At 42.7% G+C, this 26,567-nt stretch overlaps 1 protein-coding gene across 1 annotated transcript in view; it reads right to left on the bottom strand.

The window, feature by feature from the left end:
- Window positions 1-11,452: 11,452 nt before the first annotated feature.
- LOC6617487 (carbonic anhydrase-related protein 10) overlaps window positions 11,453-26,567 on the bottom strand; it is a 46,971-nt gene continuing 31,856 nt past the window's right edge. The window contains exons 4-9 of the mRNA XM_002041768.2: window positions 24,038-24,174; window positions 23,727-23,939; window positions 14,786-14,881; window positions 14,451-14,672; window positions 12,019-12,202; window positions 11,453-11,895 (exon numbers count right to left, since the gene is read on the bottom strand). Of these exons, the coding sequence (XP_002041804.2) occupies window positions 11,873-11,895; window positions 12,019-12,202; window positions 14,451-14,672; window positions 14,786-14,881; window positions 23,727-23,939; window positions 24,038-24,174 (875 nt within the window). The 3' untranslated portion in view covers window positions 11,453-11,872. The remainder of the gene's footprint in view (window positions 11,896-12,018; window positions 12,203-14,450; window positions 14,673-14,785; window positions 14,882-23,726; window positions 23,940-24,037; window positions 24,175-26,567) is intronic.

The following is a 26,567-nucleotide window of genomic DNA, read 5'->3' as shown; positions in this document are numbered from 1 at the left end:
GCCCTAATTGTCACACGCATCGATTATCGCTGCTTGGCCTGGCAAATAAACACATCAACCTATTGACACGCACCTTTGGCCAAGCAGCAGCTTTTCCGGCTTTTCCCCCTGCTTCCTCGCTTCATCCGCCGACTTTTCCCCACCCTTGGGCTTTCTTTTTGTCTTTGCTCATATTTCGAGGTGTGACAAAATGAATATGTTAACTGCGTCGGCGAACTCATAACAACCAACACTCCTTTGCACGTTGGGAAAGCAAAGGAAAGCTCCCCATTTCCCCCCTCCCCCCCCCCCCCCCTAAAAAAAACGACTGTGTGCGCGTGCTTCTTTTGAATGGGTGGGGTAGGGGCGGAAAAGTGTTTAGTAGGCCTTAAACTTTTGCCGTTTTTAATGAGCCGCCCCCAGTGGAAAAGCGGAAAGGAAAGTCAAAGCGACAATTGACATGCAACGAAGGGAGCTCAACCGAAAAAATTGAGATGACAGTTGAGAGCTCAGCTCAAGATTATTTAAAAACCTAATTTTGGTGTTGATCCGATCCATATATGTAGTAAGTTTGTATAAGCAGCTATCTACAAGTCTGTAACTAAATTAGTAATAAAATGTATGACAAATTGACAATACAAATATTTAAATACTTTTATGCAAATTGTCGTACATTTAATTTACATTTTCTTGCCACAATCATCACGTTGCCATCTCTATCGGTGCATCGACTTGGCCTGTTTATGCCCTCTTCGCTCCATTTCCTGCGTCAATTTGCGTTTGAGTAAGTGGCAGACAGTTCGGAGGACTCAGGATACAGGATACAGCTTAGGGGGTTAGCTAGCAAAGGTCATAATCAAATTTTATGGCAAACACTTAAACCAAAATAAGTGGAACGGGCTGAGAATTGAGGGAGACAAGTGACTTTGGCCTTTGCATACTTTGTGGCATCCAAGCGATTGCCAATTGCATAAAAGCCAATTTGCCATGGCTGCAAAATAGCCGCAAGTGGCAATTTATTAACACATTCGACACAAGCACTAGCACACCGATGCACCCGATGCTCACACACACACACACGCATACACACCTACACACACAATCACATGCTCAGATATGAAGGATTTTTGCATCAATTGCAAGATGGCAACGCAGCTCGATCGAAACAATTTTATCTGGGAACGTAGAACGTAGAACCGCAACCCGAGCTGACTTCTCCATTTTCCAGGTGGCAGGCAGCATGTGCCAGGCTTTTCCTTAAGATACAACCCCATCCCCCCGCCCCATCACCAACACTCCTGATTTCCCCACCTACCCATCCGATTATAATAAACGCTCACCTGCCGCACACAAAATGAGCTATGCAACTCAGACGTGGCTGCTGCTTCTTCACCTGCCACCTGAGCCCCTGGGGACGCAAGAGGGTTAAGCGGAGGCGACACCAGCAAGGGGTTAAAGTGGCTGTCGGGGGCGGGTGGGGGCGTGGCACCCGAGACTGGCCCCTCGTCTATATGAAATAAGCAAAACTAATATTTCAGCGCCATAAATTATAAAAAGAAATAGAAATTGCTGCAGCCATGGACTGTTTCTCCAATGGAACGCAGGCAGCGGGTTGCGGGGAATGTGCAGCAAAAGGGGGCGGGGCTACTCACCTGAAAATAGCTGCAGTCGTTCCAAAGCCAAACAGTGACACTAGGCTACACGAAATGTACGATATTGATTTCTATAAAATAATTTTTAATAATTAGTTTAACTGCAAGCATAGAAATTAGGGTTTCTATACTTTTTTATACACACTTAAATAGTATCCCGTTTACGCCTTCGAGTATCCACTGTAGCACAGCACGCTGGATTTGAACCTGAACCTTTCCTTGCTCGACTTCTGCCCCTCGGCATTCCAGGTGGGCGGTGCGAGCGTAGACGAGGGGATGGTGAGGGGGCGCGGTGGGTGGCAACCGGGTCACTTGTTCATTGTCATAAGTGCAGTTTACATTCAATCTAAACACTCACCACACTCCTCCTCCATCCACCCACATAGTTCAATCGATTTCTATCTGGCAGCGCATAAATCGCTTTGCCACATGCCCCTGGTCGGCCGCCTTAACCCTTGGCTGGCCCACTGTGTCGAAACGACCGAACATCGCAACATCGGAACATCGAGCACCGAGCATGTGCATAAATCGTGGCGGAATCTGGATTCCATATATATGTACATATAGCGACGGGGTGCAAGGTGGTCGTTTCCGTAAGGAAATTGTATTTGTGGTTCAATTTAATGCCAGTGTCTCAAGTGTTGCGAAAACTGAGAGTTTGACGGGGGAATATTATGTTTTATCGCTCTTTTGACTGCACATTTATTTTTAAATATAACTCATATAAAATATTATTGAGTCGGTAAACTTCTTTGAAAATCTGACAAAAATAAACGGAACATTTATACCATACATGATAGAATATCCATAATGCTTGGAAGACCAAACGTTTATGTGGTTAATTTGCAAACTGGAAATATGGTATGTGCAGTTGTTCCAATCCGCATCACGGAAGTCAAGGAGAACCTCCTGCCCAGCCACCCATCCCCCCTTTTCAGCGACCAACACACCGCCACTGATTAGCCGGCAACGTGACCGTTAGGCGGAGGAGGGCTGAATGGGTATGGTGCAGCAGCTCGAGGCAATGACTTTTGGCCAACCCTCCTGCGAACCGAACCGTCGGCATTATTTACTGCTAGTAGTTCCCACGGGGCAGGGCCCAGAAACGGCAAACAGCGATTCCTGAGTACCGATGCCCGACCCCTGACCCGTAATCCATAGCTCGGAGTCCATAACCCATACACCGTAACCCGTAACCGAATTGAGCGTGGCCGAATCCGAATGTCCCAATGTCCGAATGTCCGAGATTTGCATATTTTGATGATACATGACTCTCTCGCTCCGCTGCAGCGCGCTGATGCTTCGCAACCAAAAAGTGGGCGGCGAAGTGTACGCCCCTGAATTTATGCAAAAGCGCGGGCCCAAAAAACGCGCGCGAAAATTCAAAACGCGCGGTTTTCGGTCTGCATATTTTAATTTCCTCTTTTGTTTGGCTGGCCAGCAAATTCCCCGTTACCCTGCATGCGCCCTGATTTTTTGGCCACTTCCTGCTGCAACTGCAGCTGCTGGCCGTTAACATCCGGCTTGCCAGCCAGGAGCTATCCTGGTAGCCAGGCTTTGGCTCTGATTTTGATTCTGATTCTGCGTTTGCTCCTGGTGCCCACCTGACTGCCACCTGCCCGCCGCCTGAGTTCGATCGGTTTGTTGATTCGCCCCTCCGTCCGCCAGTTTGCCGTTTTCATATTTCCAATTTGCCGGCCACGCGCTTGACAGCCCCGTGGAGCAAAACTGGGGTCCATTTGCTTTGTGGTCCCCAAAGGAAGTCCGTCCTGATCGAAAGTGGAAAGTGGTAGTGCGGACTAAAATGGCAATACCACAAACTAATCACCCAAGAAAAACCAAATCAGGCCTACGATAACTTGTTGCCACTCCTAATTGCAAATTGCTCGTATGTGGTTTAGGTTTTAATTTATTTTAAAATTGTCAGAGTACAAAATCAATCTCTTTCGCTTGCCCATGACGATGTCTTTTCGACTTTAAAGTATGCGGGATTTCAATTCATAAAGAAAAGCTAGAAAAAATTAAATAAATATTCGCTTAAAACTAGTTAAATCTTTACCAATAATGTTTTTAGCCAATTAGCGCAGAAACCATATCATATAATTTCCATATCTTTCAATATAAAACTTCGCCTTTAACATTACTCCTTGCAACAAGTTGTCCTGCCCCAAAGGTAATCTGATGCAAGTGCATTCACTAGTTTGGCTGCCCCAAAAATTTTTCGCCGGCCGACGACGAGTTTCGATTTGATTCTGTGGCGCTTTTTAGTATCGAAATTGAAAATGCAGCTGGACAGGATTCGTTTGTGTTTGTTTTTTCCGGAGGGTCTCTTCCTTTACTCTCGGCCTGCTTCTTTTTTGTTTTGCATGTGTAATCCGATTGCAGGCGAGGAAAAGTGAAATGTCTGGGAACGTCATCATCAAGCGAAGAGCACCACACTGGCTTCTCCCAATTTTTTGTTTTTCTCTTGTTTTTTGTTGGTTTTTGTGTTTGCCCGTGAAATTGAAAACGGCAGCCGCAAATTAGAGGGAGAAATCGAAGCGCGGGAAAATAATCGATAGGACGCCGAAATGGCCATTGAACCCGGAGTTCGGACTGGGAAAAAATCCAGCAAATCTATTAAAGCCAAGACTTAGGATCTCTAGGACTTAGGGGGCGTTTGTTTAACAAATTTGCTCGCTGCCCATTAACACGGCTGTTGCTGTCGCATCCTGGGGGCTCCAAAAAAAAAAAAAAACTGAAACAGAAACGGGAGGAAGCAGCGCGCCAGAGCCAGGATATCCGGCATTTATTTCGTCCTCCTCGCTCTTCCGTTTTTTATGCCTTGATAAGACACCCTGATAACAGCCTCCCCGCGGACCCCGCCATCCGTACAAAAAAAAAAAACCAGAAACATATGCCAGCAAATTCAAATGGGAAATGAGAGAGATTTTTATCGTCCGGCAGCACAACGCATAAACTCGGCCAACACGAAAATCCATTTTATCATCTTATTATTATTTTTATATTTATTTATATTCCTGCCGACCGTCTTTTGTCCAGAGCAAACTATTAAATAAAATGTTGTTTGGCCTGCTCATCGCTTTTGATTATACGCCAGAGTCCTGGGATTTCAATGGGCCCAGTTGCATACTTTTGGGGGCTCATTCTGGGATATGGATTACACAATACGATTCTGGGATTTTTGGCGCTGTAAATGCCAGTCAAAAACAATTATATGGTGATCTCAAGAATATGGATACTTTCATTGTTTATTGATTCAAATTACTAATATAAAAATGAAAACATATCGAGAAGGACACAAGTACATTTTTGCAAGCTGCTGTAAATTTAAGCTCACTTACCTTTTATTTATAATAAAAATCGAAAATAAATTGATTTTTGTTATATATTTTTTGGCACCTAACCAGAGTATCCAACAGTGTCCTTCTTTTTCCCTCGACATCATTTTTAATTTGTGCCCCTTATGGGGACGACAAAACAGCGTAAGTTTATTGTTGTTTGGTGGGCGTGGCGGAAATTAGTTTTTTTTTAGGCAAGAGCATGTGCCACGCCCCCGGATCTCCATTATCCTGCGCCTCCATGGGCTCTTTTGTCGTTAAAGCCGCGAAAGCGAGAGGTGAAGGCTTTCGGAAATAAGTAATTGTTCTGCTGTTACAGGTAATTTCCTCCCTGGCCAAGGATTAGCCCCCGAGCAGAGACAAAAAACGGAATGCTTCTATATATACTCGTATATTTGTTGTCCTCATATACACACATATATATATATACTCAGATATATATATATATATATCGCTTTAGGGATGTATGTATATAATTATATATAATTTGTGGCCTGCAAATCTTTTTACACATGTCAGTATATAGCACTATATTCGAGGGATTTCAACACACAACAATGGGGCAAGCTGATTTCTGGGAGTTACATATATATGTATATCTATATATATATATATATATACTTTTGCTATAATATTTAGCTGTCCTTTTTTTACACTACACACTTGGTGTTCGCCTTGGTTTCGCTACTTAATTCGTTAAACATACAAAGCATTTAGTTTGGTTTTCACTATGTGATGAATATATATATCATATTCGTATTGGTTTAATTACGCTATATGTTACTATATATAGGATTATTCGGTGGAGTTTCTGCTGCTCCAAAAAAATTTACATTACTACGCCGCTAAGTGAACTATTTTTGTTGCTTCATTGTTCATTATACATACATAAATCTTACAGCGAATATGTGTGTGCTTTTCTGCTTAGTTACATTAGGATATCGTCTAGTTCGATAGCTTATCATTGTTTATTGGATGCTTGACCCAAATTAATTCTTTTCCGGCTCGTTTGTGTGTTTGTGTGTGGATGTGGGTGTGCTGCTGGTTTGTTTCGGGCCCATGAGTAAACAAGAAATCAACAAAATTTGCCCAACAATCAGCGAGTTGTGAGCACAACTCGAACCAAATTTGTTTGTGCAAATTAAACAGTTTTTTCTTTCCAAATTGAAATCTAAAAATGGGCTCCTTCGCTCCTTTCGAAAGTCTATTATTTATTTACGTGTGAAATGGAAGCCAAACTCTTCGTACACTTTTCCGTCGACCTTCTGTTTACCGACCTTTGGTCTAGACTACACAGTAGATAATATGTTGTGAGCATTATTAATAAATTAAAATGTAACTAAAATCTATGAAGATAGGGATAGCAAAATAAAATATAAGCACTGCTCACTTTATCTCTCTTTAATCACTTTAATTATTCGAATTGTATGGACTTGAATTCCTATGGTCTTCCTTCATTAGCTTGGCATTTTGTTGCCGTGTATGCCAAATATTTGATTTGGCAATCAGGCGCAAATACAACAAATTTGCCACAGAGTGGGTGGTGGGTGGTGGGTGGTGGGTGGTGGTTGCTGGGCAATTGCCTTGTCCAGTTCCTGTGTCAAATGCATGTCTCACACAAACACACACACACACGTGGACAAATGCCCAAAGTGTGAAATGAAAACACGGCAGCAACCGAAACGCGTTACAAAATGTTAATTTGCAGTGACATTGGCGGGCAGTCGGCGATGCGATGGGTGGTGGGTGGAGGTCGGATGGCAGCGGGTGGTTGGTAATGGGGTGGTGGCATTGCGGCAGGTGCCTCACTTGACCACAAGGCAGCAGCTTTGTGCTCTACAGGCATTAACAAACAGCACCAGCAACAACAATTGCAGCAACATTTGCAATCAGTCGCCGAACGGCAGCAGCAACAACAACAACAACACCAACAGCAGTTTGATGATGACGATGACGAGCAACCGCTAACACCAACCGAGCTGCAACCAAATGACCAATGAGCCAACCACTGCCCACACACACTCACATACTCAGCCACCCACACACACATGCACATGGTGGATGGACAGAGACAGATGGACAGGCAGACAGAGAGGGAGAGATTGAGAGTCGACCATGTGTCAGGGCAAGCTTGTCGCTTGTTATGCCCCTTTGGGAAAGTAAAAAAATAGGGTATAAGCGACTGTGGAAAATCGAAAAAATTATGATGCATATAAGTAATTTTTCTAATTGAAAAGAAGTACAAATGTACTTCGGTTTAGCCATCTACAAAGTACCATTGCATATTCCTAGGCATTTGAAGTGGAAATTGTATGTGAGTTTGTTATTTAATGGCCAACGAAAATGGTTAAGACTTTAAGCATACAATAGGCATTCAAGATGCACCTCAAGATATTTTGATTGTTGTACCATTATTATATTTTATCAAGCCGTTTCTGTTTTGCGTATGTTTAAATGATTTGCACATACAAGCCTTAAAAATGTATAATAAACTAGATACTTTGGCTGCACCGGTTACTTGTATAGGGTATCAGTGACTGCCATCACAATTGCCAGCGATAGCAGCTGGATGTTGCTGTCGTTGGGTCAATGTTGATGCTGATAAGTAGCAAAACATGAGGTCGCCTGTAATTATGCGAGTGTTGCAAGTTAATTGCAATTGTGTGCAACTGACGGTAGCGAGATTAATTAAATTCATCCCATGCACGACACTCGCACTCGCAATTGCTGTTGCATCTGCAGTTGCTGCCGCTGTTGTTGTTGTTGCTGCTGCTGCTGCTGCCCCGCAGCAATATCGCTGCCCAGCGGCAACAACCTCCTGTTGGCTGGCATCACTCAATGCCAGGACAAGGCAATGGGGACAGTCTATCTGTTTATTTGCTTATCCAGCCCAACTTAACCCATTGATGCCCCCATCCCGACAATCACACGCGCATTGTTTAAAGTTTACTAATTTCATGCATATTGCTGCTCTGGCGCATTTGTGTTAGTTAAGTGATTTATTGTCGCAAAATTGTCATTATTAAAAATTAATGATGTCATAATTAAGTGTGTTGCTGCCGTTGTTGCTGCTGCCGCTGCTGCTGCTGCTGCATGTTGCTGCTGCTGCTGCTGCGCTGTGCGTTTTATTGTGAAATGATTTACATGGCGTCACGGCCGAAGGGGCGAAACATTAGCTGCTCCGGACATTTTAGCAGCGCAAATTTATGAACTGCAAACAACAAATATGCTCGATTCAATTTAATTTCCATAATTTAATTAGTCTTGTGTGGACAGCAGCGATAGCCCCAAAGGGAAGTGGGGTTGGTCTGTGTTATTTAAAGTTCAAATGGTCAGGGGATTGGTTGGGCTGGGGATTGGACTGCGGATTGGGATTGCGATTGGGGTTTTGACCACCCCCTGTACTTGGGGCCATTTGCATAACTGGTCGGAAAAGTGGTTTGGCCCTGCTCATCTGCCGGTTCGGTTTCGAGTTATTAAAAACAACAACGAGATATGGTAATATGCCTCAAGAAAATCTGATCTGTCGGGAACTATCTATAGATAGATATATATCTTTTCTCATAGAATATTGTTACATCACTAGCTCACTTTCCCATTCATCGGATTGCTGCCTTAATCGGCTGACACTGCAATTTCCAATCGCTTGATGGCTGCTCATAAAAATTTTGCAACACTTTACACTTTTTTTATGCTCAGCATTTCTGGGAATAGAAAAAAAAGACTGGAAATAGTAAATGGTGAAAATTGCCAATTTATGAAAATATTCATTTTTTCTAGTTGTTATATCTACTAATGCTATAGTATGCATATATAAATATAAGATAAAACATAAAAAATCAATTATTATTAACAAAATAAAAATACCCAAGGTGTACACACATATAGCTAATTAGTAGTTTATATAAATATTTTTACAGGGCACTACGTAGTCGGCACCCTAATTTGCTTGAAAGCTCACGCACACAGAAAAATGAATGGATGCGAATTTGTCAGTTTGTCAAATTGCAATATTTGCAGGTTCGCTCCGAATGGTTTTGCCCTCCTCTCGACTGTCATGATCGATGTTGTCTTTTATCTGAGTCCGAAATGCACACCAATGGAAACACCATGCCACACACAATGTCAATGTATTAAAAATAATCACCAAAATGGCCAATAGTCGAAATGGCCAACTGCAATCGCATATAGCGCATACAGCATGTACAGCATATTCATGAAAATGAAATGATGTAAAAAGAAGTACTTCTACCCCGTACATAAATCATCCAGCCACAATTTTTGGGGTGGCGATAAAATGGTAGTTCACGCTGAATAAGAAAGATCGCAGCATGAAACGGAGTGCATACCCTGTAAATTACGTGAATTTGAATAAAAATTACTGATTTCAAAAGGTGCATTCATTTAAAAGGCTTAACTGCATGTAATCCAGAAATAAGTAAATACTGCTACACCTGCACTTTGCATCCACTCACTCGTTTCCTGTCAATATACAAATGTGTCGGGTTAGCCCCATCTGTCCAGCTCCAGTGGTCAGCCACGCCCCCCGCCTCCACGCCCACTTGTGCTGCAGTTATGCAGCATCGTGCAGAACTCACCGCAAATCAGTTTGGCCAGAGTTGCCCCGCCTCGCCCAAACCATTTGATTGATTGAAAGTCAGCCAAAGTTGGAATTGAGTTTGCTGCAAATAAACTGATGGACTGCGTAATTCCCTGGCCAGGCTAATTAGGTCACTGCACTGGCTAAGTGATGATATTTGCAAATACCATGGAAATACAGGAGTGTGCGAATAATCAAAAGAAAGAAGTTGGTTTTTTGTTGACACTTTAAAAACTAAGCTATACAAACTTGTCTTAAGTCTTTTGAACTGCGTTAAATAGAATTGATTTTTGTAATTGTTTTTCTACCATTTAAAAACCTTACTCAAAGACAAAGTGTTCCCAAAACATTGCAGGGTATCAGCTTGAGGCAGAAGCTGCCGCTTGATTCACTCAAATAAATTACACTTGCCATGTATTAATTTAAGTCATAATTTCCCATTGGCAAATCCCTCGATGCACAGCCAAAACAAAAAAGTACAGAATAAAATGGAAAAAAAAACAAATAACAATGCATAAACTGAAAACCAACTAAATGAAACAAAGAGCTCAAAAAGTTTCAGTCGAATGCCGACGAACAAAAACAAAACTGCAAAATGTTAACTTGTGCAAATAATGCAAATGTTTATACAAATTATTATGTGATTTTGCAAAAGGGGTATTTAGAGCTAGCCAGCAATACTAAAGCAAAAAACACACAAAAGTTGTACAGCTTTGGCCAGTTTTCGGCCACGCGGCGTATACGTAATCATTTTCCTTTCGGCCATTAAAAAGTTGATTTTTATACTGGATACTGGCCGAAAAACCCAAACGAAGCGAGAGACATCCAGCACTTTCGTATTTAAACGTGATTTTAAATAACCGCAACAGATTTTGTGGATTCATGTTGCATTTGCCGTTCGATAAGCGACAGCCCGACATTCCCGGGTGGTTTTTGGATGGTGCACGGTGGGGGCAGGGTGATGCAGGGTGGTAACTGGGTGCTCGAGGATGATGCAGGATGCCGGGTGAGTTGGCTCGATAAGGTCCCCGGTTACACAAGCCGGTGGGGAACTGGCGGAACAGTGAATGCTCTGCGGTCAAGTGCATTTAAAATGCAAAATGCACGCGTTTGCGGCGACACTGCAACGTTAGTGGTGCCTCCACTTCGGAATTACGTATTAAAAATGCTCAAAATCATAATTTTAAAATTCCAATTAAATGTGCAAGTATTTAAAGTCCTCAATGGATTTCTGCATTGCCCCGTGGGACCCTTTTTAAGCCCATAAAATTGGCCAATATATTAGTAGTTCGTCACGTTTTACTGATCGAATTTGAAAACAAATACGTATGAATTTAGACACTGAAATAATAAGCTGAAGCATTAAGTTAATGTAAAAAAAGGCAAAGGTAAATAATTATATTTTTCAATAATCAAAAATATGTTATTAAAGTACAGGATTAAATCTTAAAATATGAACCGCAAATTGTGAAAATATCAGAATATACAAATTAATAGCATTGTGGTAGTTTTTTTCGCATTGATGTACTCTCACTCATAAAGATTAAAACTTGATTATTGTTAATGTTATTACCTAATGTCCACAAACACACACGCACACACACAAAGTCCGCTCTATACACATTTAGGGGGCATGAACAGACTATTTTCATACATCCAACAGTATGGGTATGGATTTAGGGTCTGTTCTTTGGGTGGGTTTTGCATAATGCCTGCCATAATAGTTTGCCAACTATCGATACTCGTATTTTGTATGCTGTATATATTATTTTGATCTTTTCACGTTGTCCGGCCTAACTTAAAATATACAATAGTATTTGGTTTTATGGATTACTTTAATGGTTATGTCGGTAATTATGATTACTATTCATCGCTGTTTTTTGTTTTTAATCGTTATTGTACTTACGCTATGCACACACAAAAAAAAGTAACCTCTGACAGCAATCAAGGTCTGATTGATTTTCGTTTCGGGGGAGACAAAAAAAATTCACATTTAATGCTAGTTATCGTAATCGTAATCGCTATCCATATTATTCCTTTGCCTATTTATATTTATAGATGTGTGTAATTCCAATCGCCATTTTTTTTGGCCGCTGCTGCACTGATTCCTTTGTGATCCTCTACCCCACTCCTTGTCCCTTCCCTTTACCATCTGAATCCTTCCGGTCCGCGTCCTTTTCCCTCGGCATCGCCTTGTTTATATGTATGTTTAGTGGAAGCTCCTGTTGCACGCCGCTCGCTACTTACGTCATACGCTTACGCTTACGATACGTTACGTTACGCCATCACGTCGCTGACTTCTAGTTCTGTTTCCAACTGGTCGCTGCAAAAGATATTGTAAAATTTTAAAAACACTAAAACGAAAGTGGAGATTTATCCTATGAAAAACTGATTTGGCAGTGTTTTGTTGTGCAGACAATATGCTCTTTAGTATCTATTCCATTACCTTTATAGTAGACCTCGCGGTACATGGTGGGGCAGGCGGCCTTGCCGTTCGACTTCGTCGTCTTGAAATCAATATTGGTGCGAATGGGCCGGTGCAGGAGCGGCTGGGGTGGCCGGTAATTGTTGCCCAGGGGCGCTTTCGGGTGGTCTGGGCTGCCCTGCATCAGGCGGCGCAGGGCGTGCAACTGTAAGGAAATAAGTGAAATCTTATCAATGGCTACATCAATTACTTCAATCAAATTTACTTTCCCAACCGTACAGAATAAATACAAAACTTAATTAACTGAACCTTCTTAAACTGCTTAAAACGCTTAAAATAATTACTGCCAACATTGCGTATGAGTAATGACTGAAAAATAAGTTTTCTAACCTCGCTTAGCTGCTATGCATTCATTACTATGATAACTATGTGTTTTTAGTTGGACAAAGTAAACGACAAACAGCAAAACTAAAAGCTTATCATGAGGCAATGATTCATTGATTCGGCTTTAAAGCAAACATAATTTCTGTAGTGCTTTCATCAGCATCGAGACACGGAAGTAGATCAACAATGGCTCGACAATAAGCCAAACAGCCGATGGAGATAAGCCGGAGAGCCCATCGAACCGATTTTAACCGTCTGTCGAGCGTTTAACGTACATAATTATAAACTTTTGCCCACACACAACATCATCGATCCGCACTTTGGCAAAAAAATCAAGCTTGACAGAAATTGCTAATCCTAAAAATAAGCTTGCTGAACAAAAAACTGCAAAAAGGAAACACTAAGGACCCACACATACATAGAGGGAAAGAGAGAGAGAAAAGCATCGATGAGACGACAGGAGCAAAAACAACTACATCAACAACAACCACGACAACGAGTCAATAACACTTAATCTACTCAATCTGTTTATCAATTGACTTCCGTCAAAATCGCTTTTCACGACAACGTGGCCGGGTTGATATTGATTGAGGAGAGCGCGGGCTGCCGAGGGTTAAGGGTTCCGATTCGCCCCCCCTGTGCCCGTTCAACTGTGAATTAAGTTGGGTATACGTGTATGCGCGCGTATGTGTGCCTGTGTGTGTGTGTGAAAGTCCCGAAAGTATGCAACACTAAATGACACTCAAGGATTAAAGCCCGTTTCCGGTTGGATTGTATTGTGGTTTTAAACTGAAGGGGATTTCTTATAAACATGGAGTTATGGCCAAAAACATATGAAATACCGAACATAACTTTAGTACCTTTTTCTCTGATCTTTTTGAAATTAGTAGTATGAACAACTACTGACTGTGACTTTCCAGCGATCTGTGACTCGGCTTAACCCTTTGGACGCTAACGTTTCCCTTTCCGCCTGTGACAGAGAGCGCACGTTAATGGGTTAATTGCAATTTCAGCTCATGTCTCGCAGCATCCTGTGCTTTCAGCTACACCCTCCCCCCTCGCCGGGCCACTCTTCTCACCGGTGTTACTTTAATTTGGTAAATTATGTTTTGCCAGCAAGGTGCTGTCTTCTGCTCTCTCTTTCTGCCACACCTCTGCCCTCTCTTTCTTCGCGTGCGAGTATGTGAGTGTGTGAGATTGTGAGTGTGCGGTGCAGCCAGTAAATTACGTTGCTGGGAGACTCGTGGACCGGAGTCCTCCATGGCTGCCACAAGTTGTAATCATGTGCCCATGGGTGCCATTGAGCTTGTTGAAGTTTTTATGAGTCTGCCTGCTGCAGTCGCATGTGCATGTGTGTGTGGGAGTGTGTGTGGGAGTGTGTGTGTGAGTTCTCGTGAGTGTTGGTGTCTCTCTGCCTCTCTTTCCTGCCCGCCCTGTTTACATTGTTTACACGTATGCCGCTGGCCACCATTCAACCGCTCCACAAAACCACTCATCCCCCGCCACCCATCGCCCACCGCTGGCGTCTTTATTACAGCGCTGCACTTAATAAACATTTGTGTTAAATTTTTTCTCCCTCTGTATTCAACTGAACACGTGTGTGTGTGTGTGTGCAGCTCGCTTTTCGCTGGTCGCCATTCCTTTGAGTTATGGACGCTATCCACTTTGTTGCTCCTCCAGCAGCAGAAGCACCAGCAGCAGCAACTCAATTTAAAACTTAAATGAAATTAGCTAATAAAACAGAAGAAGCCGGGGACCAGCGGACATCGTAGTACTGTATACTAATTAACAAACATTAAGGTGCTCATCGCTCAAAATGTTTTTTTTTATTTGGGGGGAACGGAGATTGGGCAAAATGGTGGAGCGACCAGAGCAACTTGATGAATTCGTTTGGAAAAAAATTATTCTCTTGACTTATTCACTTTGCGCTGGCTGACTGGGGTGAGCTTTATGTGGGTATTGTATTATTAAACAATTTTCAAAAAACAGAAAACTTGCAAAAGTAATGTTTTTTAAGGTACTTTACTTATCTAATATATTTTAAGTGGTAAATGTGATTTGGAACATACCTGTTGCTTTGTGATGTAGATGGGCTTGTTGAGCACCACCCAGGTGACTGTTTCGTGGCAGGCAGGTGCCGTTGTGGATCCATCGTAGGTCATATAGTGATCCGTGTCCGGGAGCAGTCCGCGGATGGAGAGACGCTTTACAAATGCCTCATCGCCGCCATAGCGAATGCGCTCCAGCTGATCGGTGAGCATGCGCAGCTCCGCATTCGAGAGATCTCCAAGCTAAAGAATACAAAATAATTGGAAGATCATTCAGTTACATTATCCATAAGCTAGGTAGTTTATATCTAAAGAGGATTGCTCATCATTTTTGAGCACCTTGGGGAATAACTCACTTGCAGCAGAATGGAGACGCCCACGATGCCCTGGGCGCGATTGAGGGCATCTGAGAAATTTGCATACAGCTGGGAATTGTAGCCGAATATTTGTATCTGGAAACACAGAGAAGAAATGAAGAGTCAGCAAGAGAGATGCGAGTATGTATGGAGATGGAGACAGAGGGAGATATGGTTAAGGACTAGGGAACTCTTCTACTTTCTTTCCCTTTGGGTTGTCGCTTCTGTCTCCATTCTTTATTTCTTGTGTGCTGTGTGGCCAAAACTTTATTGTTGCTCAATTTAAGCCCAAATGCATACAGGGGCGGTGACAGCCAACACACAACAGGGGGGCGTGACACGGGTCAACGAAAGCTTTCGCCTTGTTTCGCATAAATTGCCCCAAAATAATCCCAACTATCAACAAAATGCACACAAATACAAACACAAACACTAGAACACGTAGGCAAAAACACAAACACATACGCACACAAACATTTATAGTTTGGAGAGAAGATCAAGCAACAAAAACAGCAAATATTTTGCTTTCAGCCAAGACACCAAAAGGGCCAAGATTTTCCTTACCACCCACCATGACACATACACATATACATACACATACAGCCTCATGTACAGCCTCATACTTCCTTTTTTTAAATGTTTCTAAATAGCATGCATAACATAATCATTGCACTTTAAAATTTATTAGGCAATCTTTCGCACTAAAAATTCCTTTGAGTGCTATTTTTTGTGAGTTTGTGTAACATGTATACATGGATTTTCGGGGGTATTTGGGTCTGGGATATATTTGTTTCTCGGCCTGAATGTGTGTGTGTGTGTCCGTGTGTGAGAGAGAGTTCCGTGTGTGTGTGCGTTGGTAAATGGCATAGGTGTGAGTGCATGCGCTGGCTGACCAGACCAGACGCACCGAGCGGAAGGAAATGCTGCAGACAATAGTGAAAATAATAATAATAATAGCAGAGAGCACACACTGATGGCCAGTGGGCGTGGCCGTAGGCGCTGGGTAGTTAATCGTAGTAGTCCTGCCAGCTGAACTCCGTTCGCCCCCCTTCCCACAGGACTCCCCACATGCCCTGTGCCGACTTTTAACTCTTCTTTTTCCCTGGGAATTGCACGGACCAAAAGGAGAATGAATCGCTGGAAGGAGCAGGGAACAGAACAGGACGAATTGAAGGGCGGCGTTGGGGCGACGAGGCGTGCATTTAAATATTAAAAAACTACATGCTGCAATTTTAATGTGTGCCCAGCAAGGCAAATAAAAATTAAATTAAAATTTCCCAAAGTTCCTTTTACCGAGTGCTTGGTGAAGTTGCAATTGCTGGAGCAGCGGAAACTGGGCGGCATGGGGGTGGCAAAAATGGCAACTAATGCAAATAGAACTGAAGTTTCTATCAAAACGAGGAGAACTCGACTGCAAACAGTGCGTTTCGCAAGTACACATCCACTTTCAAAGGGTTATATATATTAATATGGCTACACTATATAGTATATTTCATGCTGGAATGTATAGATCCGTTTCGTTTTTGGCAAATATTTGATAGTAAAGAAATCAGCAAAAACTCTTCACTTGCGAAACGCACTGTCCCTGCATGGGAATGTTCATATACTTAAGTATATTTGGTAGTGCTGCAGCAAATGAAAATTTGACGAGACCATGGCAAACTGAAGATGGGAAAGTCCTTGTGGCACCACCCTCTCATTTTCAACTTGAGCAGTAGCCACAGTCCGAGCAGAAGCTATACTCATTCGTACAAAAAAGCTTCCTGCTCAGACACCCAAAATATGGGCAGATCCTGGGCGTTAACTGCATGAGAAAACCGAACAACTAAATTAAAAATTGAACATAAAAAACTAGTTACCAAACTATAGTTTGTTGCTGCAGACGATTTAAGCTGCACCATATTAGAATAAACAAATATTTAATAATTTATATGTGAGAAATAAAATCACATCAAATATCAATTCAAATCAACGCCTTCTTTGATTTGATTTTGGTTTGTTTAGAGTTAAACAGGCTTTTAACTATTGACTTTTATCCTCCCTTAATCGGCCTCGAAATACGATTAGTTAATTGAATAAAACGTAATCTGTAAATAGACTGAGCCTGGGCGGTTACCCACACTGTCGACCCAATTAAATCTTCAGTTTTATAAATAGTCTTTAAATCACATTAAAATCTTTCTGACCAAAACAAATAAATCGCATTTCGTAATGCGTAAGCCCCGACCCTTACCCGTCTTCATTTCCAATGCCTTCACACCTTCGGCCTAATATCTATGAAATTGAATCATAAAGGCAATGAATTACCCCATCTATTCCTTTTTGTGTGCTCAGTGGCAACAATGGGGCTGGTTGGGGCTGAGGCAAAATTATACAATATTTGACCGCAAACTAAAATGTTATATTTCCGTTTCATTAAACAGTCAAAGCCTGTGGCAAAGCAAATAAATACGAGCAGTGTGTCTGGACAGCAACAACAAATACGATACATGCAGATAAAGACAACCAGCAACAAAAATGGCAATAGCAACAACAACAGCAACAAGGGCAAATAGTGTAAGTACCAGCAAATAGCCGGACAACAAGCCGGCCAAAACGCAAAGAGCCCAAAGCCTAAGCGGTGTTGGGGGATGCCCCTTTCCCACTACAATTTGTTTGAACAAAGCCAGCTCCTCTGGCATATTTCTTGGACAGCACATGCACATACATAAAAACAAACACACACACACTCAGGCAGAAAAGCTGGCCAACACACACACACATACAGGAATACCCACACGCAGAGCAAAGGCAACTTAATCAGATCAATTACACATGTTTTCACTGCATGGATTCCACAGAGCGGAGAGCCCCAGACTCAGAGTCAGGCCTAGTCGGTAGTCCTGTAGTCCTTGCTGTATCCCCCTGCCCACTTTAACCCCACAGCAGGAGCAGGAGTCAAAGCGACCAGCGCGACGCCAGCTGCTGAAACTTTGCCTGGCCAGCACAGTGGGTCCTTCTGCCTCATAAACCCCATCACACAGCCCCATCTGCAGTCAATAAGGTGGCCCGCACAGTGGGGTGAATCGCAAAAATATTCGGCCACTACTCTATATTTGGTCCCAGGAAATCGAACGTCCTTTCAATAAATTGGTGTATGTTCTCAACTATATCGATTTCTTTGATTTGCAGAGTACAAGTTTTTAAGTTATCCTTATTTAAAATTTAATAATTCGTATTAAATTGAAAATAAAAACTAATCGAGTAGTTAGAGCTTTAAATCAAAATCGATGGCTATGATTTCTATCTTTAGTACTAGTAGCTATAACCTTTCTATAAAAATACCAATACCCCACTGTGCATAAATATTTCCCTAGAAGAGGTAGCAGTGGGCTTATTGGTTTGGCTGGGGGATGTTGATGTAGCTGCGGGGTGGAGATGGATATGGAAGGACTCAGGACGAGGTGGAGCAACATTCTTGGCCCTTCAGCCGCTTGACTTGGCTTTCGTGCTGCACTGACCGGGCACGATAATATTGGCCATGGCCAACAGAAGCAGAAGCAGAGGCTTGGTGGTTTAGGCCGAGAACATGGCCTCATGTCAACACTTTGCCGCCTATGTATGGTCTGCCCCATCCTCCTTTTGCTCTGTGTCAGTTTTCTAGACAAATGAAGCAAATTAGCTTAACAACGCACTGGGGACATTGTCAAACACGCACACCAACGGCCAAAAACAGAGGAGAGCTTAGGAAGGAGCCGATTTACCGGACCATCGCTCCATTTCTGGCCGCAGTTTGTCATGGTTGTCTGGAAACCCCTTCCTGAAGCACTTTTCCGATGCACTTGTAGCACTTTCGGCTAATTATGCCCTGCACTAGGGCAAAAGATAAAGAAGAGCAACTGGAAAACATGGAAATGAGCAGACCAACGCGATTTGCTGGCGTTGAAAACGCGACCAAATGGAAATGCTGAGAGTGCAAAGCTGGTCCAGCAGGTAACTTGAGATGGCGACTGTAGTGAAATCAGTTAATATACCATAATGATCTTAAAACTAAAAGTAAGCAAAGAATTTTATCCAATATGAAAAGCCTTACGATAAATCTCATTCTTGTAATCAGACTATATTCAGCTTTTTCGTCCAAGCACTATCAGTTTTTTTCCGAATTTCGGTCTCAAATAATCAGTTTTTCGCCATAACTTTAAAAAAATTCGCATGAATATTGAATGACATATGACATATCTCGTTGAGCTCGTATTTAAATTCCCAATCGAACTGTATCCACAACTGGAAATTCTATTTTTTGGTAATTTTTTGCAAATTTTGATGATGTTACCCCTTGCAAAAAATGCGAAAGTTTACCCAAAAATGAACTTTCCTAAATTCTCCAAAAAGGAAATATATAACAAATTGGTATCATTAGCACTGATAATTAGCTGCTCAAAACAGTTATTCTTTCTTCTATATGACAATTCTCAGCGAAGTTATGTCGAAAATTCCATTTGTAAATATCAAGTTTTGGGAAAAAGCCGTTTTTCCGATTTTTGGTCATAAAATAATCAGTTTTTCTGCCACAACTTAAAAAATAATTGTTTAAATATGGAATGCCATATTTCGTTGTATTCGTATTTAAATTTCCAATCGAACTGTATCCACAAATGGAAATTCTATTTTTTGGTCATTTTTTGCAAATTTTGATGATGTTACCCCTTACAAAAAAAGCGAAAATTGACCCAAAAATTAATTTTCCTAAATTCTTCAAAAAGTGGTAGGGATCGTTAGCATTGGTAATTAGCTGTTCAAAACAGTTATTCTTTCATCTATATGACCATTTTCAGCGAAGTTATGACGAAAATTCCGTTTGTAAATATCAAGTTTTTGGCAAGAGCCGTGTTTCCAAATTTCGTACATCAAATAATCCGTTTTTTTGCCACAACTTTAAAAATAATAGCCTGAATATGGAATGTTGCTGCTCGAGTGCATGTTATGGTTAAATAATCGCAACATCGAATGTCGTACCAAAATATAAAACGAGCTTTAATCAACCGCCATGTAAGTAACTTATAGTTGAGCCAGCTAGACACGGAAGCCACTTGCGAAATTCTCTTAGCCAGCCGCTTTAAACACCGTCTGGGCACCTGACTTACCCGGCATCATAATCCAATCAAGAACTTCACCGAACTCATTACCCGCCCGCTGAAAATCCACTCAGTCCCCATTAACGACTTAGTAGCGTTTTAAAAGGTGGATAAAACGTGCTTTAATCGCTTCCTGCTTGCTGGTTTGGTTATCCTTTAAACGGATTTTTCAAAAGGGGTTGTACTACGACATTTTCCGGGGGCGGACGGGGCTGTGGCTGCGGGAGGGGGGGACTGCTAAAATTACAGCACGACCTCATTAGCAGCAAATATTTTGGCGTTCGTTCGTGCTCAGTCACTCAGGCACACAGATAGAGATACAGATACATTTGTATATTTAAGTACTTCATGGTTAGCGCGTAAATTAATGGTTAAGCCATTGCCGGTTGTTGGTCGTTTGGGTTGTGTTGCCCGTGGTTTCCAACCGCAGTCAGGGGTCAGTGGGGGGTTAAGAGGGCTGGCTCCAAGCTGACCATAACGAAGGGGGTTAAGTGGGTTAAGGGGGACGAATCACAATCCATTAGATCGCCTACCGATGGGCACGTGTCTGCCGGATGCGGTAAAAATCTGCTGCCAAATCACGAAGCAAATTATCTACACCGATGGCGATAGTTTTGTTGCCTCACGCGGCCATCGCTAAATCACAACCACCGCGTGCCGAAAACCGAAAACCCCTGGTGATTAAATTTTAGCCACAAGACAAGTGCTAAATTACCGCGGCCCAAAACAAATCAAAATCAGGCAACTGTGCATTGCAAATAGAAATAACGCATATCTGGTACCCATTTTCGGAAAAGCCCCCACCCACCGCCGGAAAACTACACCACCCACCCCCCTGCTGCCATTCCGTTCGGCACACCTTTCAGGTGTATGCCACTGGCATCCAATGACAACAGGCTACCGAAATCCAAGACACGGCTGCAATCTTGTGCGGATTTCATGGGGATTAATTAAAATTGCCAATTACGAATTCATTAAGGCAGATCAAATTCCGAGGCGGGGCCCATTAAGGCGGATTTCGTTACGGCCGGAAAATGCCTTACATTGGCCGGATACTGCCGGCTTCCGGGGAACTGGGAAACGGGATCCCTTGGCTGCTTTGGCCATATTTCGGCGATGCAACATGGTTTATATACTCGGACATGGCTCTGGAATTATTTGAGAGTGTACTTTTAGGAGCAATTTCGGGCTGCATCAACAAATTTTTAAACTAAAAATTCTCACTAAGCCAGAATTGATTGCTGATAGTTTATTTTAAGATTTCTTTTTCTGTTTATTGTCAGGCCCTTTTAAAAACACTTTCAAGTGCCTTCTAGTTTGCTTTTCAATCTCCCATTTCAGTTTGCCAATTGTTTGTCACTTTGGGCCTAAATCAAGCTGACAGACAGCAGACTGCGTTTTAATCACCCCATTGTTTACACGAGAGAACAATTTGTGGGCTGTTGTCGAATTCTCGAGGTCCCGAGGCGGGGAAATTAGAGTCTGAGATTCCTTGGCAGTCAAAGTAATTTAAGCGAAATACAGGGCGTACTTTGTCAATCGCAAAAGAGGAACAACTTCTGCCCCGTGGCGGAATTCAAATTAATTCACACTGACATTGGTAGTCGCTGACAGTTGGTAGTCGGAGTCAAAAGTCGGCCGTGAGGGGTTAAAGGTTGTTACCAACTGCTGACATGCAACAGATTTATAACGTTATTTGCGTGTCGTCTGCAGTCGACGGTCTGCAGTTTGATGTGGCAGCTGCGGCTCACTTTTTGATTGCCTAGCAGCGAAAAGGAAAATCTGCTGGAAAATCGGGCGGAAAAGCAGACAAAAGCGCCGCACGACCGAAACGGCAAATGGAAATGGAAATGGGACTGCAAAAATGAAAATGAAAACTGTGTCGCACATCACTCAGGAAATCGCAACTCAACCCAACGCGGCTCAACTGCTCTCGTCTCGTCTCAACTCAACTCAAGTCAAGTCAAGTGACCAAGGATCAGACAGACGCACGACAGGATTAACCCTCGGGAGCGGAGGACTCTTTGCCAGCAGATAGGTTCTTAAAAAAGCGGCAAGAAGTGTTCGTGATTTCGGGAAGACCTAATACTTACAACCTTTAGCCATTATTAACTCTTTTCTTTTATTGCCGCGATATTTGCTTCTATCATATGTAATTGCTGCTTCTCACCTTCAATGGAAATCAATGATATCATAGCTAGTTATAAATTTGATGAAGCCATTACGAAAGTAAACAAAGTGGTTGGGCTAATAAATCGCTCGATGTAGTTCCCCGCCATCTAAGGTCAAACAAAAGTGATGGGTTCATTAACCATAGACAATAACTAATTTGTAACAGCAACAGCTGGTCCGCCAGAAGAAATGTGTTTTAATTAATGAACATCTGGCCAGTGAAATTTGTCAGAGATTACGGATTCCATCCACATACTCCAGAAGTCATTGAGTCAATGGGACAACACTAAGACTTTGTTATAAATCTGGGGCAATAAATAACCAGCTAAGAACCGGCTGAAGACGGCGGTGGCAAACAGAAAGCCTTTGTTGAAAGTCGTGGGTATTTACATACTTTTAATAACGTACTCGCAAATCAAGTGAAGCGAGCCTGTGTGTGAACTTGACATCAAAATGAACAAAACACGGTCTCCGCGAGGTTAAATCATATTTGACAAACAGCAAACAAGGGGGCGAGAGCACGCATGTGTATATTCCAGAAAATGCAGGGAGGGGGCAAAAGTGTGTGGGAAAAGTCAGGCAGAGCTGGGGCTCAAAGCGCAGACAAGGTGTCTGCGAGTCGCAACAACGCCTGCCATATGACACATAAATATGTCCCTCCTGCTTCCCCAAAAACAATGTACAAATAAAACAATACAAAATCATCAGCCATCAGGAGCAGGCTGTGAAAAGCCAGGAGGAACGCGCTCATGCAAATCATTCACTCTCGTTAACTTTGAAATATTTCACAGTTTTCGCCATGTCCTCAATACGTTTTCGATGATCATATATATTATCTATTAAGCATCGATTTTTAATACACATTTTTCAACTTTAAAACAACATTTTTTGTGCCAAATCAAGCAATGTTTCTATTTAAATAAATAGGTAACCTGAGCTGAGCTACCTTTGTGGAAATTCCGCCTCGCAAAAGTGTGAATGACGCGTCCGGGGGGGCGGCAAAGCAGAAAAGTGGAAAAGCGGAGGCTGGGGCTTCAAATCAAAGCGGCAGACAAGTGGGGCGAGTTTCCAACATGTTGAACCTGGCGACGACGTCGTCGCGTTGATGATAACGTCGTCAAGAACTGCAGACAAAGACGTCGAGCTCTTGGCTTTTTTGACTTTGTTATTTATTTTATTTTCCCCCATCTTATGTTTTATTTTTTTTCTGAGCTTTTTGTTTTTTGTCAGCGACAAATCGACATTTGCTGCATTAAATGCTGATCAAATACACTTCCGCTCGTTTATCTGTGTAAATATTTGAGCGGGCGGGCTAACAAGTTTACAGCCAGTGGCGTAGGGCCACAATGGATGTCAGGATGGTAGGATGGCAATGAAATGACGCAAGAAAAGTTGAGAAACTCCCCCACTCCTTGGCATACCATTGCCCAGAAGGAACACAGGAGGCAGCAACAGAAACAGACACAATTGAATTGTTAAAGAGGGAAATCTGTTGACAGGCAAAAGAACCGGAATAGAATCCATTACAGGCCTTGAGCCCCAGCAAGTGTCAAAGTGTCCCATGCTAAATTTAGGGCTCACCCTGCACCGGAAATTGAGAGTGACACCAGTGGAAGAACAGCATAAGTAGGCAGACATGGGTATATGTATCTCACCTCCGCCGGGAACGTGTAGCCCTCGACACTGTGCTCCGATCCGAATTGGTCGTTCAATCCGTAGTGCATGTGGATCTCGTGGAAGCGGTAGCGGTACGACAGCGGTCCGCCCGAGATATTCACCGGCGTCTGCATACCGTCGTAGTTGGCCACCGTATCATTGCCGGCCGTGAAGATGACGCTGTGTCCCGTATTAGTGATCAGTCCGGATATCTGACGAAAATAGAGAATATAAAGAATACATATTATCCAAGGAATCATATATTATCTTAAATGTTAGTTTTCATTTCCCAGCGGGCATTTCGACTCACCCTGTGCTTGTCTATGTGCATGGGCCTCAAGTTGGGATCAAATAGCAGGCGTTGGGGCTCCAGATTGACCGGCGACTGGCGACGACCCTTGTTGCAGAGCGACCATTCCGGATTGATGAGGCCCCAAAAGGCAGGTCCTGAAACGAAGAGTGAGTATGCTTTATTGGACAGCCCATCCAATCGATCCATGCCCAAAAACGGGCGGTGGTGGCAAGGAGATTTATGAACCCAGTTCTCCTCAAACTGTTTTCAAAGTTTCCTTGCCGACCACAATTGTGTTTTGTGCTGCGAAAACCTGCCACAAATTGCATAATGGCAAAGGGGGGGGTGGGGGGGAGGTGGCGGCAAAAAGTCATGGGGGCCAGAGGCCATTACAATATTTGTCTGCATCTGCATAGGTGTTGGCCTGCGTTGGTTTGGTTTTTGTTCATTTTTCCCTTTTTCTGGTTGGTTTTGCGTCTGTTTGATTCTGGCCACACAACTAAGCCATCTAGCCCTGCTACCCAAAATGCCCCCTGACTTGTTTAATTTCGTGCGGTTTACTTAGTTTTCCTACCCCCAATCACCAGTCCCATTTTTATAACCACCACCAGCACCACCCAGTGTAACAGTAAAATTGCAGCTTTATCTGGCGTCTCCCTCGTCTATGTGCTGCTATCTCCCTTGCTCCTGGCTTTGACCAACTTTATCTGGCAGCTCGGGCAGCTTAATTTATGGCAATATGAAATCAAGCCGAGCTGAATCCGAAAAAACAATAGGCCAGCTTTTTTGTTGCCAGTTCCCAGGGCAAGTCAGTCGGTTCGGTCAGTTTGTTGCTATTGTTGAGTTGATATAATCCATGGTCCTTGTATTTTCAGCAATTGAAAGTGTTTCATTTTGAGTTTTGGGTGTGAATACCTTAAATCTTCCACGAAACGAATCGAGTCGAATCTATGATTCTAAATTCTTGCAATTGGATATTTGATGTTTTGTTATGCATTTTACTGCTTGTTTTCTGCTGCAGTCTAACAAGTTTTAATCCATGTTGTTAAATATAACCAACTGCCAGGTGTTTCATTTCATTTAATATCATGAAGTTACGGCTGCAGTGCCTTAATTGAGTTTATGGTTTTTATTTATATTCCTCGCTTATCCTTTCATTCCACCCTAGTTTTTCGCTTGCTTTCTCAAGGATCAACCAATTATTAAAACCTCTTCTAGGGTGTTCCATTCGAGTCCGTTCCGTTCCAGCCACTTGTAATCCCATTTATGGCACACATTCCGAAACTTTTCCCACACCACTCCTCTCCTCAGCACTCTGCATTCTCTGACGTATCCATAAAAATGCTTCGCCTGCAGTCGCATTGCGTATACGACACGTAGTACGTACGTCTGGCTGACTGGCAGGGGCGGCGTGAAAAGGGGGTCCATGGGAATCAACACGTTCGCTGCGAGGCCGCAATCAGGAGCTTCAATCATAGATATACCACGTACTCGCGTTTAAGCGATTGTTGACCTCAACGACGCCATCGCATTAGCCAAAAAGAAAAGCCAAAGGAAAAGCGGATAAAAAATAAAGGATGAGGAACGGGGCGAAAATAATCCCCAGAGTGGAAAGAGTAACCTGATGAAAAACTGGAGATGCTACGGGCATTAAATGGGTTAGGCAATTAACTCTCTAGAGCGTGGCGATCTTATAATTTTCACTTTTTTCTATTCGCTTAAAAAGATAAGTTAAAATGCGGAAATACGGCTAAATTAGAGAAGAATAATTCTAGTTTGTTATAGGACTTAGGTTTTTATTTGGTATAGCTTAATTTAAGTTATTCATTTAATTGTTTATGGCTTTTCTATTGAAAGCTTTCCAAATAAGTTTATGATCAATATTTATCATTTTTATGCCAGTATTTTCGTCAGCAAATAGTTGTATATCCATTCGCACGCATCCACTAAAGCAATGAGAATTTAAGGTCACGTGCTCATCACCAGAGCATTGCGCCAAGAAGGATAAGTAAAATCGGTGGATACAAGTTGAAGACTTCAGATAACGCCACGGAGGATGTTGCAATCTCGAGTCTATTAAATGCGGTCTGGAGTCGAGTCAATGAGGCAATTGCCAAACGATTTTAGCAGCCATTAACAACATTAGTGGCTTGGCTGACTGGATCCGGGATCTGGATGCATGGGCTGTTGGCCCAGTGGGTGGGTGGCATTCTCTTTTTTTTGCCAAATAGCTCGGTGGTTGGGTGGTGCCAAAGGCAAAAGATGGTGGCATGAAGCACGCTTCGTTTGATTCCGTTTGGCCGCCTTTATTTGGCTCGTTGGGAGTGCAAATCACGTTAAACAAGTGGCACGTTGCAGCTGCAACTGCAGCTGAGGCTAAGCCGTCTTTTCGGGGCAACCTTTTGCCAATTCGAAAGCACCACCCCCCCAACCCCCTTTTTTGGCAATTCCATAGCCCCTCTTACCCAACCCCTGGAGCCACACTCAGTGGTGCTCCCCTGACGAGGGATTTGAAGTCCTCCAGCCGACATGCATGCAATGCTTATGT

The sequence above is a fragment of the Drosophila sechellia genome, chromosome X (assembly GCF_004382195.2).
Source record: "Drosophila sechellia strain sech25 chromosome X, ASM438219v1, whole genome shotgun sequence".
Classification (NCBI taxonomy): domain Eukaryota; kingdom Metazoa; phylum Arthropoda; class Insecta; order Diptera; family Drosophilidae; genus Drosophila; species Drosophila sechellia.
Note: the sequence above shows the minus strand (reverse complement) of the source record. Positions and strands in the feature narration are given on the sequence as shown.